Source organism: Antechinus flavipes, chromosome 3, assembly GCF_016432865.1.
Source record: "Antechinus flavipes isolate AdamAnt ecotype Samford, QLD, Australia chromosome 3, AdamAnt_v2, whole genome shotgun sequence".
In the NCBI taxonomy this organism is placed as follows: Eukaryota; Metazoa; Chordata; class Mammalia; order Dasyuromorphia; family Dasyuridae; genus Antechinus; species Antechinus flavipes.
Window position 1 is genome coordinate 82,503,074 of NC_067400.1, and position 15,175 is coordinate 82,518,248.

A 15,175-nucleotide genomic window follows, 5' to 3' on the forward strand; every position below is an offset into this window, starting at 1 on the left:
TATCTGTCCTTGAGCCTGTGCTGTTGAACATTTCATAATAACCTGAATAAAGACAAAGATATTAGACTTATCAAATTTGCATATAACAAAGTTAAGAAAGATTACTCATACCTACATCACACTGCTTGCTGTCTTGGGAGTGGGGATAAGAAAGAGGGGGGAAAATTTTTGAAAAATGAATGTTGAAAACTATCTTCACACAAAATTAAAAAAAATAAAATACTATGAAAGTGGAGTAAAGAAAGATAGTTGTAATAATGTGATATTGTATAAAGTTAAGTAAAAAGATCTTGACAAGCTCAGTTTCATTCAAAGGTAAGAATATGAAATTTAAAAGAGACAAATGTCAAGTCTTATACTTGAATTTAAAAAATCCCTTTCATTAATACATGATGCTATTACATAGTACAACTGAAAAAAAATTGCAATTGATTACAACCTCAATGAATCATTATTACAATAATGCATCATCTTAAGCTACATTAATATAGAAAGTGTTCCAAATGAAGAAGACATTAACAGCTCATAGTACCTGATAAGACCATACATGGAATGTTAGGTTCATTTCTGAGTATTCCATTTTGGGAAAAAGATAGATAAACTGGCTAAGTCCCAAAAGAAGACAAACAAAATCATGAAATCTACCAGAGTTTTACTGAGACCTAATTTTTTTAAAACCACAAAATTGTTTTCCACTATTCCCTCACTATTGAATGCCTCCCTTGTAACAAAGAAAAACAGTTAAAGAAAATTAAACAGCCAAATAAATTCTGTCTGACAGCATAGCAATATTCTGCTCTTGTAGACTGATATATAGTGTCATTAAGAAGAGAGAAATGTGCTTTGCCATCTATTCTCCAGGATCAAGATTGCTCACTGCAAATGAATTCAATCATTTTTAGTGTTATTTTTACTAGTTATCATAGTGATTACATATATTGGTTCTAGTTCTGGCTGCTTTACTCTGTTATACCTTATAAGCCTATCTTTCTCCTAAATTTTCATAGACATCATTTCTTATAATACACCACTATTCTATTAAGTCAACAAAATCACAATTAGTCAGCAGCTATTCCCCAAAGAATGGGGAATCTACTCTGTTTTCATTTTTTAATTACCATGAAAAGTGATAGTGCCTATATTGATAACATGGAATATTTACTTCTGTCTTTAAGCAATATTATGTCCAGTAGGGCAACCTCTAGGTCAAAAGGCTTATGACACTTTACTTTTTATAACAGAAATAGATGACCTATTTATTCTATTGCAGCTCAGCCAAAGTGTAATTAATATTCCATTTCTTGCATTACTTTGTTTCACTTGCTATGTAAGAGTTCAAATCTCAAGAGTTATTTCAATTTATACTTCACTTATTAGTCATTTGAATCACTTTTTCATAAGATTGACAGCTGAAATTTCTTCTTTTGAAAACTTCATATTATGATGGCAAGTCATACCCATACAAAGATTTGCTGTAAGAAATAGGGATATCTTGCTTCAAAAGAAATTTTAAAAATTTAGTTTTCTTCACATACTTGAAGGACTGGAATTAAACTTATTCTACTTGACTCCATAGACAGAATTTTAATACTTACGGATTATGTGCCACTATGCTAAGTGCTAGAAATACAAATCAGCCTTTTCCTCCCCAAAAACAGAGCTCTCCTGCTCTCAAGGAGCTTATATTCTAATGGTGGAAGACGACATAAAAGAGAACAGTAAAGAATTATCTCTTTTGAGGGAGAACAGGGGAGAGACAAGGTAAAGAAATCAGAAAGTCAGGAGTTGAGATGACCTGAAATCAAGACAAGGGAAGTGAAAAGACCTAATATTTATAATTCTAACTACCTAAAGTGGAGTGGACTGCCTCTTTACGCAATGAGTCTTGCCAGTACCTTCATTAAAAGGTCAGCTAGCAATTTGTCAGAAAGGATGAAGATGGAATTCTTATTCAAATAAAAGTTATCATGGATCCCATGAGATTCTTTCCAACTATGAGAATCTTTGTGATATAAATTCTTATTTATAATAGACTGGATAGATAATTCAGGATCTCAGTGTTGGCTCTATCCCTAATTAGGTAAGCTCAAACAAGTCACTTAATTACACAGACCTCCATTTTCCACATACAAACACTACCCTATATCCAAAGTTCCTTTTACTTGTAAAACTATGATCTCATCACTCTAACTTTATTCTATACTTCTTTTCCTTTTTGTGTCCAGGGTATAACATTCAAAAGACTACTCATTTAAAATCCATATTTTGTTAGTAGATATCTTTATCTCCTTACATAAAATATGCCTAAAATTTTATATTCAAGGTTTTTACAGAAAAATTAGCTCTCAAATTTATCAGTTCTGCATATTTTATTGTCAAATAAAAAAGTTTTTTAGAATGAAAGTGATATTTTCCCTATGTATCTAGATAAGAAATTTTAATACTGAAACTATCTAATTCACTTTCACAATCTTAACTAAAATCCAAAAGCAAAATTAATGTTCAAATTTAATACCTTAAACAGATTTTCCATGTCATTCCTAGAAAATTATTTAAGAGTTCCTTCATAATAAAAAGGAATAAATAGGAAGAATAAGCCTATGTAAAAATCAAAAGACTTAAATAAAATTATGAGAAGGTATTCAGTAGAAAAATAAAAAACCTCTCAAAATAAAGGCATTTGGTAAGCTTACCTGTGTAGATTTGTCCCTCATGCATGGGACAGACTGCCCATGATTATCACGAGGCCAGTGTCCTGCAAGATAAGGGGCAGCAAGTGTATCTAATGAGGAAGTTCGACGAATAATGCTAGAAGGGCTTGATGAAGGTGGCCGCGGTTTGTCACCTAAACCAAAGACAAAAACATTTAGAACAACTTATTAAAAAAACTGAAAATAGATCTTAACATACTATGCATATAAAAAAGTTTCATAAATGATTTTGATATTTCCTTTATTAAAAGCAGGTTATAATTGATATGTTCCAAAGACTTAAAATCTTATTCTAGCCAATGGTCAAAGGATATAAAGTATAATGTATCACAACCACATGGAAAGACTGCAAATTGCAAATAAGAGAAATGCATATCCAAATAACCCTGAGGTTTTACCTCATACCCTACAACTTGGCAGAAAACAACTAAAAAATGGCAACAGTCAACATTAGAGGAGGTGTGGAAAGATCAACATATTAAGACAATGTTGGCAGAGCTGTGAAATGTATAACCACTTAGAAAATAATTTGTAATTATGGAAATAAAGTAATTAAAATGTCCATATCCTTTAAACCAAAGACTCCATTATTGAACTTATACCCCGAGGAAGCATCAATAATAAGAAAGTTTCCATATAGATGGAAGCATTTTTTCTAATAGCTAAGAATTGCAAAGAAAAGCAGATATTTATCAAATGGTGAATACTTAACAAACTGTGGTACATGAATGTAATGAAGTATTACTGTAGTATAAGAAATAGTGTATTAAATGAAGCCTAGAAAGAGCTTTATGTACTAAAGCAGAGCAAAGAAAGTATAACCAAAAAAAGCAATACACATAGTGACCACTACACTGTAAAGAACTACACACCAAAAAATAAAAAATGCAACAAAATTATGAAGATTACGTAAGACTCAAAGAGACAAGAGGACATGCCCTCCCCATCCCCCTCACCCTGCTACTCCTTAAGGAATGTGGGAAAGTTCAAAGAAGTTACACATTACACATGATTTCAGACTTTTTAGTCCTTACAGATGCCATATTCATACTTAAGATTTTGTGGTCGTAATAGTAATTTCAGAGATGAAATGGGGGAAATTTCAGATTAAAGACTTAAACAGATTTCCCTAAAGAAGAAAAAGATGAAGCTCACACTGTATCTTGTGCTATCCTATTAAGTTTCTATGTGTAGGATTAAATCTGTTTCACTAAATATTAAGTTTTAGGTCTCTACATATTGTCTTAACTAAGTAGAAGAAGCAACCAAGGGTCACAGGTCCAATCTCCTATAAAGATTTCATACAAGTAAAAATCTGTTTCATATATCTCACGCTAGGTTCTAAACCAATTAGTCAGTTAGGCATGCAATGATATGTTGAGAATAGTGTATATGTGCTAGAGAGAAGGAGGGAGAGATGGAAAGAGAGAGATGGGAGAGAGAAAGAAAGAAAGGGGGGAGGGGAAAGGAAAGGGAGGGAGAGAGGAAAGAGAAAGAGAGATGGAGAGAGAAAGAGAGACAGAGACACCAGAAGGATAGAAACCATGTAGATCAAGTATTTTTATTATACAATTCAAATTATTGCTGCAAAGAAATATAAGAATAAAGGGACATGACTACTAATAAAGTCAATACAAAGGATCCAAGAAATTTAAAAGTTACCCAGGAAGACAATGAGAAAACTGATCAAGGATCCAAAATCAATTGAGTAGAAGTGTACATGTATATGATGGGAATATGTGAAAGAGAAGATCAAAAGGAAATAATAAAAGTAGCAACTGAAACTGTGCAATAAATCATGACAAATGCAACTGAACAACAGGTCCTAAAGGAACCACTAGAAGAATTTTAAAGAAAAAAAAAATTTTTATATTATGAAGATTTCTATTAAAGAAAGTAAAGCAGAAAATACAAAGAGTAAACTCCATACATCTCAAAGATAAATACAAAATAAAAACAAAATTTAAACTACACAAGCTAACAAAAGTCTACCAAAATATAAAATGAGGATTATAAGTTTCAAAATACCTTTTTTTAAAAAATGCTATAGTACAACTTAAACAGTCAAAAGTAACAAAAGAAACAGTAGAAAAAGAAATATGAAATATCCTAGATGTACCCAGTGGACAAAATACACTTAAAAATTTAAAGGATAAAACAAAGCAAAAACAAGAACTATGGATAAATGTCCCTAATAAACAATGATAAACAATGAATTTTTAAATAAAGTATTAGCAAGATAAAACAAAATGTTAGAAAGATTATAATGATTTATTATATGATCTGGGTTGGATTTATACCAGTAATGGAGGATTAGTTCAACATATGATGATAAACATAGTGAACATTGTTAAATAAGACAAATAAAAACAATCATTTTGTCCACAGATGTCTTAAGAAAAATTTTCACAAAATCCACCACTCAAATGCATTGAAACTTCTATCATTAAGAAATAAATGGAGTTTTAAATAGCATTTATATAAATCTAAGAGCAAACATTTTATGGAATAGAGAAAAGTTAGAAGAATCCTTTCCAATAAAACCAAGGTTAAAGAGATGCCCATTTATAACAACTATTTAACACAATCATATAAATGATAGCCATAGTAATAAACCAAGAAATAGAAACTGAGAAAGTAAGCCCCAGCAAGAGAAGAAATTACAGTTATTTCTTCCATATCACTGGACTTAGGAGCACAGTACCCCCACAATCTGGAAAATCCATTTAGCTTTGGCTAAATTTTTTTTCTTTTTCTTTTCTTCCCGGGGTGCTTACAGTCCTTATTGTAAAATTTGGGTTGATATTACACAGTATAATACATATACTTTTTTCGTTGTTATGTAAGGCTTCTATAAAACTCATAAAAAATTCCCATTTAATTTTTTTAAGCCAACTTGCGAAATATCAAAACTGTGATAAAGATGTACTCTACAATTCTTCCTAGAGGTGACTGAAATTAATTGAAAACATACCTTTCTCAAAATTATAGGACATGAAAGAAATCTGCATATATTCTATAATTTATTTAAAAAGCACCGTAGCAAGAGCTTAAAAGAGAAATTATATTCAAAATAACTACAGAAGCTATAAAATTCCTGGGAGTGAATCCTTTAAGATTCATGGAGGCATTCTATAAATCTAAAACTACAAAAGTCCTTATTAATAGCTCAAAAAGATGCCTGAGTCAATATAATGAAAATTATAACATTACATAAAAATGTCCATTCTCCCCACTCTTGTTTGACAGTTCTAGAAATGCTAGCAAAAGAAAGAAAAGAAAATGCTGATAGCAATCTTTTTTTAATGTATCAATTTAATTTCCTAGATTTTTCTCCCTATTCTCTTTAACAACAAAAAGTTATATGAGATGGTTCTATGGGTGGGAGTGGGTAGGAAAAATATTTGGGAAATATTCTGGTAATTAAAATACAAAAGAAACTAACATTTTAAAAATTACTGACAACATAAACTATAGAAAAAAATTATGAACACTATATTCCATGATTAAGAAAGTTTCCAAAATTATTTAAAATCCCAAACTGAAAGAATCTAATAATTTCAATGTTAAAAATATCAAGATTCATATCATTAAAATACATTATAGCCGAACTAAAATACTTCATAGTTAAAATAGCATGGGAAAACTCTGCTAAGGAGTATCTATGACTATGAGATTACAGAAGACTTCTCTAAGACAACAATTGATAAAGAGAAATTGGAATGTTATATGCACAAAATTATGAATTCTAGATGTTGTATCCAGGACTTCTCCCCCACAAAATTCAACATAATTCATGAAATAAAAAAATGGATTTTTTGAAGAATGTGGCAAATTTACATATACACATACTTTTTAAAGAAGTGGTAAAAATGTTATCTCAAATCTCACAACAAACCAGTAGCTTACTAGATAGAATCTTTAGAGCAATGGACTACTTAATGTTTTAAGACTTGCAGATAAAGAAAAAAACAAAACATTGAAAGAAGTAAGGTTGGGGTAATCCCAAAGTGAAACTACCATTGTTGATAAAAGGGAAGAAATCTACTTGTAAACAAAAAAAATTTGATTAGCTCAGCAGGGTTCATCACCATGGGGCTATAGTAGAAAAAATTCAGAGAGTCAAGATGGAAGCCTGAAGAGGAATGAAGACATGGTTTCCCTGGACACCATCCTTAAAATAAGGCTGGGAAAAGAACGAACAGAGGAGAGGAGAAGACATAGGGGCAGAAGCAGAGGCAATGCCAGTATGCAGAATTCCCTTCCAACTCTCAAATTTAGTGATTCCAATCCAGTGCCTGAATCACTTAACTAGTATGGAAGTTAGCCTTATTCCAGGACATAGTCAAAGGAGATTAGTTAGACAGGATTTAGGGCTCAGAGCATGGGGCCATCTTTCAGTTCCTTTGTTAACCATATTATCATGCTCTTTTAATATTCAGTTAGGTTGATGCTTTTGTTGTAGGTTAATAGTAAAAGACAGGCAGACAATGCAGTTTAAGGGGGAAAAAAAGCCACTATCCTCCCATCATGCAATTAAAGGAAAAAAGAAAAATAAAGCATTATAGGTAAAAAGTGATTAATTTATAGAGAACAGATGAGGAAATTGAAAGTTCAGAAATATATCAAAGTAAAAAACTGGATGCAATTAAGATAATTCATGAAAGCAATCAAGGACATTTAGAACAATCAAAACTAAGTAACAAAGAAAAAAGAATCTACAGAACTTCAACAAGGATAAACACAAAATTCAATTCACCATGCACAAATGTGGTCAAACTTAGGAAGGAAAAAAACTTTCAGTGGCCAAGAGATTGAAATAAAGTCATCAAAAATAAATAGAAACCACTCACAAGATTTACTGAAACATGGCATATGTAGATATTTTCAAAAGGGGCTTCAAGACTAGAAACCAACTTACCTCAAAAATCTTATCATTCCATTTGAAAACAAAACCTGGACATCCAAAAACTAAATAGCCAGCCAGCCCTCAAAGAATTTATGAAGAAAAAAAAAATATACTTCAAAAGAGCTTTTGAAGCTAAGCTGGAAAAACATCCAGAGAGAAACATTGGAAACAACAGAAACAGTTGAAGAACAATAAACAAGCTTTTAATCTCAATAGAAGGGTAAAAATATGTTGGTTATAATAATCAATGATCAAGTTAGATTTACGAAAAAGTAATCAACAAAAACAAAAATGCAAAATGAATTAAAGGTCTATAATTTAAATATCATCACAGACAACCAAAGACAGAAAAAAGGCAGATGGCAATGTCTATTCCAAGTCAATATTTCTATTTCTCTGAAAATGGCTGAAAAGTGGAATCAAGTCTGAAATACATTTGAGTTAATAGCAATTTGATGCTCCTACATTAAATTTAGCCTATACCAGCTAGTACTAGTATTTTTTTATTAGAAAAAATAATAAAGTTTCTATTACCTTCTATCCAGAATAATTTTCTACATAGCAAAAATTAAGTCAATTTTTAAAATTACAAATTAAATATAAATGGCTTGAATTCTCACCTGAAAAAAAAAAGGGTTAAGGGGGAAAAAATGGAACTAAAAGCAGACTGTGAATCAGTCAGCAAATGTTAAATGCTCACCATGTGCCAGGATGGACTATACAAAGAAAAGCACAAATAGACCTTTCTTTTAAGAAGCTTATATACAATAACTAAGTATAAACATGACACAAACAGATATGTGCACATGAAAAATAATCTAAGAGAGCAGGAAAAAGCAAAGAAATCATATAGTACTTAAAGGTGCCACAGAAAATAAGTGAATATTCTTCCTAAATATGTCTATCAAATAATTGATAAAGTATATATGCCAAATCTGGGGGAAGATGCAATTGAGAATAGAAATATAAGGATAGGCATAAATATTTATATCCATGAATCCATGAAGCTATTATTAGAGTATTTTTCTCAGTCATCTTTTTTTTTAAACCAGCACCATAAAGAAAAAGCTATTATTTGTACTAAAAACAATTGTAAACTACTATTGTCTGCTGTTATCAGATTTGATGATTTTGGAAATGTTAACTATAATAATAAAGCATAAAAATGAAGTGAAAGAAATAACCTTTGGCAATGGAATGTTTAAAATTCTCTATTTGCAGGCAATATGGTCATCGTCTTTAAAAATTCAAAAGATGCAAAAAAAGAGTTAAATGACTTATGAGTTGGAGGAATGTGATTAATTCATAAAATAATCTGCATTTTTAAATAACAAAAGCATAAATACTTCCTGAATTAATTTATGTTTTAACTACTAGTTACTTCATAAAACTAAGAGAAAATTTAAAAATGTGGGGAAATTAAGTACTCCTGCAATTCAGATTAGTGTTTGGGAAATAAAGCTGTAAACTTTCCAAAATTCACGAATTTTTGAAACAGAGAATTACTCTACAAGATTACAAAGTATACTGTGGAACTATGATGACATAATATGCAAAATGAACCAAATATAACAGATTAAAAGTTTGATTAGTACAATATTAAAAGCATCAGAAAAGAATTCCTCAAAAAAAAGTAATAATGGAGAAGCTAGACAGTACTTTTATGAACATTACTGATATGGACCAAAACATCACACAAAAAATAGCAATGAGACCAATGAAAATATTTTTAATTTAAAAAAACAACTCAATTGTAGGAAAAGTTTTATCCAACAAATTATTCCAATTAGATAGACAATTATATTTAAAAGTTATGCTTGTGTGACCCTGGGCAACTCACTTAACCCCAATTGCCTCAGGGGTGGGGGTGGGGGGTGAGGGAGGAGTAAGCTTTACAAAAATGCATCAAAAATTAAACCAATGAGTGAAATCATTAAATATATCCAATGAAAATCCAACATATATTAAGACATTCTCATTTTATGACTTGAAACAAGTAGTTAGAAAAGTACTAATTGGGTATCCTATTCCAAATAAATTGGAAAATAATTCCTTACTTGATACGAATTTCTGGGAAAATTGACAAGCAATTAGGGTGAAACTAAAATTTCTTACATTATATTCCATAATAAATTCAAGATGAGTACTCAACCTGAATATTAGAGATTCAAAAATAAAATTAATCAGATAGTTTTTTATAGCAATCAAACAAGAAAGAGGTGATTCCAAAAAATACATATTTTTAAAATATTTGGACAAACAAAATAAATGCATTTAAGAAGGTAAGTAGCAAAAACAAAATTAATTCTCCTAACAATATAAGTGACTGCTCAATGGTAAGGAGAGGGGTGAATCTTTGCATCAAATTCCTTGGATTTTGGCACCAAAGATGCAGACAGCAGAAATATTTATGACTAAAAGTGGTGAAAGAATTGAAACAAATAGTTAGTAAAAGATGGCTATTCCTAATCATTAATAAATGAAATACAAATGAAAACAAATCAGAAGTTTCACCTCATTCAAAACTGGCTAAGAAAACAAAACATGGGGATAGTCAATGTTGACAGGATCATGGAAACACTCCTTTTTTTTGTTTCTCATCTTCAATTTGTCAGCAACATTTGGCCCTGTTGAGTATGTTCTCTTCCTATGTGTTCTCTCCTTTCTGGATGTTCATGACAAGGCTCTTTCTTGGTTCTCTTCTTATCTATCTGATCCTTCCCAATCTTCTTTAATGAATCATCATATATATACAGCCTCCTCACAACCTGGGGTTTCTCTCCCAGAGAATACTGTTAATGGAGTTAAGAAGTAGTACAATCATTCTGGGAAATAATTAGGAATTTTGTAAATAAATTGGCTAATTCGCTTTGATCCTTAATTTTCACTACTAGACTTCTACTTTCAGGTATACTGATAAAAAGAAAGCTTCCTTAAATATCAAATATTTATAGAAGCATTTTTTGGTGCAAAAAAATCTAAAAATAAAACAAATGTCCATGAATTACGAAAGAAGTATGTGGTGTTTTTCTTCTTTTATATAATATAAGATGGTTCTCTCTGAGCGCAGGTTTCTCAGGGAGATTTTCTCAGGCAGCCCTAGTTTCAGTTCAGAGTAATAATCACTTCAAATACAGCCAGCTGATAAAATCCAAACGTTTATTTTCTCCTTCCTTGATTCTAAGAGCTCTTGCAGCTTCTCCTTTGCTTCAGCCTCCAGCCAGCACAAAGGTGGAAGATGGAATGAATCTGATTCCACCTTCGAGAGTAGGCTAGTGGGCTTCCTCACAGAGTGCTCCTTGGCCCTGAGAGTTTCTTGCTTATATGCTATTTACTGAGTAGACACCAATCATTATATCACTGGGAAACCATTATTTGTTGTAGGATTAAATCAATTCGTGCTAAACAACCCAAAGGTAATGAAGTATTACTATGCTGTAGGATACAATGGACATGATAAATATTGAGAAGGATGGAAAGGCTAACTATGTAAAATGAAATAATCAGAGCAGAGAAAACAATATAGAGGAAGCAATGTATGGCAAGTATGGCAGGTGGGAAAGGGATTCAATTGTCAAGTAGAAGAGCTTCTATTTGACGGAATCAATCAAATTTATTGGGTAAGGGAGTGATAAGGCTAGATGCCAACATAGGACATCAACTTTTCAACTGTATAGAGGATGAATTGGAAATGAGAGAGATTTGGGAAAGGGACAGACAATACTTAGAAGCTACTACAGCAATCTAGGTGAAAAGTGAGGACAGGCTGAACTACCTATGTGACTCTGTACAAGTCACATAATCTCTGCCTTACTGCATTGGAAAAGAAAATGGCAAACCACTCTGGTATCTGCCATGAAAAACCCATATGTGGTCATGAAACAGGATAATGGCTGTGTGGGTTGAGAGAAGGCAATTGTTACAAGTTAAGAAGGTAAAAATTGTGTAATTTAGCTGAGGTGAGAAAGGTCTGTTAAGAATTCAGGATAATGTCAAAATTGCAAATCACAGTGACAAAATGAATGGCGATGCCAAAGAGAGAAACATACTGAACCTGAGAGGAGGGAAGATTTGAATTTGGGAGAAGATAATGAGTTCTGGACATGCAGACTCTAAGATGCCCATGGGACATACAGTTTGAAATGTTCAACAAGCAGTTAGTACTGTGGAGATTAAGCTAGAGTTTCTCTTCATCAAAGAACTAGATGCTAGATGCCCCTTGGATAGAGTCCTCAGCCTGAATTTGAACTGAACTTAAGTTCAAATCTTTTGGAAAAATTTTTTTTCAATTCTGATATCTACTTTTATTTATTAACCTCCCCCAAAAAAAATTCACAAGAGAAGGTAACCTGAAGATGGAACTCCTACCAAGGAATTCAACTTCCTGACAGAAGCTATTATGTCACCTGCCAGCTTCCAGGACACCTGGGACTCCTTCAGTGCTCCTCCAGGACCTCAGCAACAACTCCAGAAGCCAGGCTGATTCAGCCTCAGGGCCACACACTGCCCATCTCAGACTTTGTGATTCATGTTGTTCAGCAGCTTTGTCTTGGTCCCATTTGGGTTTTCCTGGCAGAGATCTGGAATGGCTTTGCCATTTGCTTCTCTGGCTCATTTTACAGATGAGAAAACTGAGAGAAATAGGGTTAAGTGACTTGTCCCAGGATACACAGACACTATCAAAAACCTCAAACAGACTGAAAAGTCTGAGAAGACACCGGGGCAAACCCGATGGGTGACTGTCTAGGCCAGAAGCCTGGGCCAGGTCTGACAAGTCCCAGATGAGTGCCAGGGGACAGAGCCACCTGATTGGAATCACAACTGGGAGGGGGGGGTGGAGGGGGACACTTCAGGTGAGTGCTAAGATCAGAACCCCGGCGGCAGGTAGCGCTCCTGGGTAATTCCAGCACAAAACTCCTGCTATATGCTCTCTCAAAGCTCTTCCAGTCACCAAGCTAAGTCCTCAAGGGCCTGGCAGCCTGACCCTGGCGGTGGGGAGCCTGGAGATGACCCTGGATGCAGTGCTCAACTTAGGTCTTTTTAAGCCAACTTCTCTGAGGCAAGTCAGCTTCCTTCGCCTTCACAAAAGAATCAATCTGGGAGACTGATCTGGAGAAAAAAATGGCAAACTACTCCATGACCTTTGCCAAGAAAATCCCCAATGGAATCAGGGTCAGACTGAACCACCACCACAAAAAATCAGAAAGAAACTTGCAAAAAACAGGCTACACATTGTAAAGGCAGTAAAAGCAGACGCAAGGAATGTTAGACAACTTTTTTCTAAGAATTTCTCTGTAAGGCATAAGAAGGTAACAGACTTAAAAAAGTCTTCAGTAGATCCTACTATTAAGTCAGAGTGAGAAGAGCAACTCTGAGCCTGTTCCTAAACCATAAAAGCACTAAATTAGTGTTTCACAATTTTTGATATGATGACCCCTTACATTTAAAAACTCACACTTTTACATGCTAGTAATTACTATCATCAGCAGCAATATTAATCAAGAAAATCATGATAAAATACCATGAATTCAGTAAGGTTTTAAATGAATTTATACTTCTTAATGCATCTAGAGAAATTTGAAAAATATTTAATACCTGTTCAAGACAAACAATTAATTTACAGACATGTCTGATAACTATTGAGTCATATTTTGTTGATGCCAATTAAGAATCAAAAAATGGTAGTGTTTGATACATATATAAATTCTCAAATACCCTTGAGTTCAAGCCTCAGCCACAAGTTAAGAACAACTGAAAATATAAACTATCATAATACCACAATAAGAATTATTAAAAAAACAAAAAACTTACCTGTACCAAATCCAACTTAAATAACCCCCAAGCAAGAAATTAAATTTTAAGTAACTCCAATGTCAAAGTCATTGTGCTAGACATTGAGGTGAAGTGTCATATACAAAAACCAGTAACACTGGATTAGAAATATGCATGAAAAGAGAGTTCAAGTATAAAAATATTAGGCAGAGATCAGGTTGTGAAAACAGATGGTTTTATATTTGATCCTGCGTTAACCAGGAGCTAGTGGGGTTTACTGGGCTGGGAGAGAGGGTAGTGAGATGTGCCATTATCAGATCTGTGTTTTAGGAAGATTTTCTAAAAGAAAAAGTGGTCAAAGAACACAAACAAATGGTTCTCAAAAAAGAAAAAAAAAAGAAACTTTTTGTTTGTTCCTATGTTAAGTTAAATGTAAATCAAAACAACTCAATATTTTGTCTCATGTTCAACAAGAGGGCAAAGATGACAAAGATATTATTCAAAAGACAAACTATGGATCATGCCAAACATGGAAAAATGTTTATGAAACAACTTAAGTGGAAAAAAGCAAAACAAAACAGTATGCACATAATGATCAACCTAAAAATTTACACATACAAGAGCAGATCAGAAGCTGAGTGATATCTTAACACATTAAGATTTTTAACAGGAACAATTTTATATTATACTAAATATATTATTGTAAAATACAATCAGATCTCTAATCACATATTCAAGTGCCTAATTGGACAGATCATAAACTCATTGAGCAGGTGCTAAGACACTATTCTATGATGACTGGTGGTGGGAATAATTTTTAAAAAGGACTCCAATTTCCAAATCATATGACAGGAGATGAGATATTTTCTCCAATCCTCATATCTCTCAAGCCCCTAAAAAAGAGAAATGATGTGCTAGGAATAAAACAATTTTGACTCTCTCCTTGGTCAAGGAATCCAAAAATCTAAACAGGATAAAAAAACTTTTATGGACTAGCAGCATTTACTCAATATTCTCATCCTCAGTGCCCTCCAAGGCTACCCAACCTGAAAGATAGGCTAACAACACTTAATTCCATGTCCTAACCACACCCTTCCCCCCCTCCTAGTGCCATGGGGAAAATGTGCCTAGGCTATAGTCACTGTGCAGCAGTGTTCTCCATCAAGAAAGCAGAATGCAGCAAACCTAGAAGGACATTTGGGGTGTGGGGGGCAGAAGGTAACACAAGCATTGAAGCCCAAGGGAAAAATGATCCAATTCAGCAGAGCCCAATTTTGTCCATCCAGAAGTGGGTTGGGGCAAAGAAAACCTTGACTGGTGAACCATGAAAGGAAGACTGAGACACTAGGTCTGATTCAGTCTCCCAGAAAATAAACATCAGTAGGATGTCTGGTAGAAAGTAAGAAAGAGAGTAATGGGGGTAAAGAATGAAATTACCAAAGCTCTCAGGAGGAAAAAGACCTTGACCATAAGTAGATAATCAACAGGTAAAACATTAAAAAGCACAAGGAAATATAGCCTCCAGATCTAGTAAAGGAGTTCAGACATCTATGAATAAATATTGCAAAACCAAGAAAAATGATTCAATACCTGATGAAGCAGAGGCTGCTATGGATGAAGGTAGTGTGGAACACAGCACACTACTGAATGACTGAAAAGAATTAAGAATCGGTAGACAAAAAATTAATAGGCTGTACAGCACAAGAACTGGCAGAATAGAAAAACTTGAATCCACAGATCACTCTATTGGGAATGCAAAGACACAGAAATGGAGAATATGAAA

The 15,175-nt window shown here is 33.2% G+C and overlaps 1 protein-coding gene across 1 annotated transcript in view; it reads right to left on the reverse strand.

The window, feature by feature from the left end:
• Nucleotides 1-15,175, reverse strand: part of FAM117B (family with sequence similarity 117 member B) — a 103,578-nt gene that overhangs the window by 68,868 nt on the left and 19,535 nt on the right. Inside the window, exon 2 of the mRNA XM_051983766.1 lies at nucleotides 2,694-2,845. Within this exon, the coding sequence (XP_051839726.1) occupies nucleotides 2,694-2,845 (152 nt within the window). The remainder of the gene's footprint in view (nucleotides 1-2,693; nucleotides 2,846-15,175) is intronic.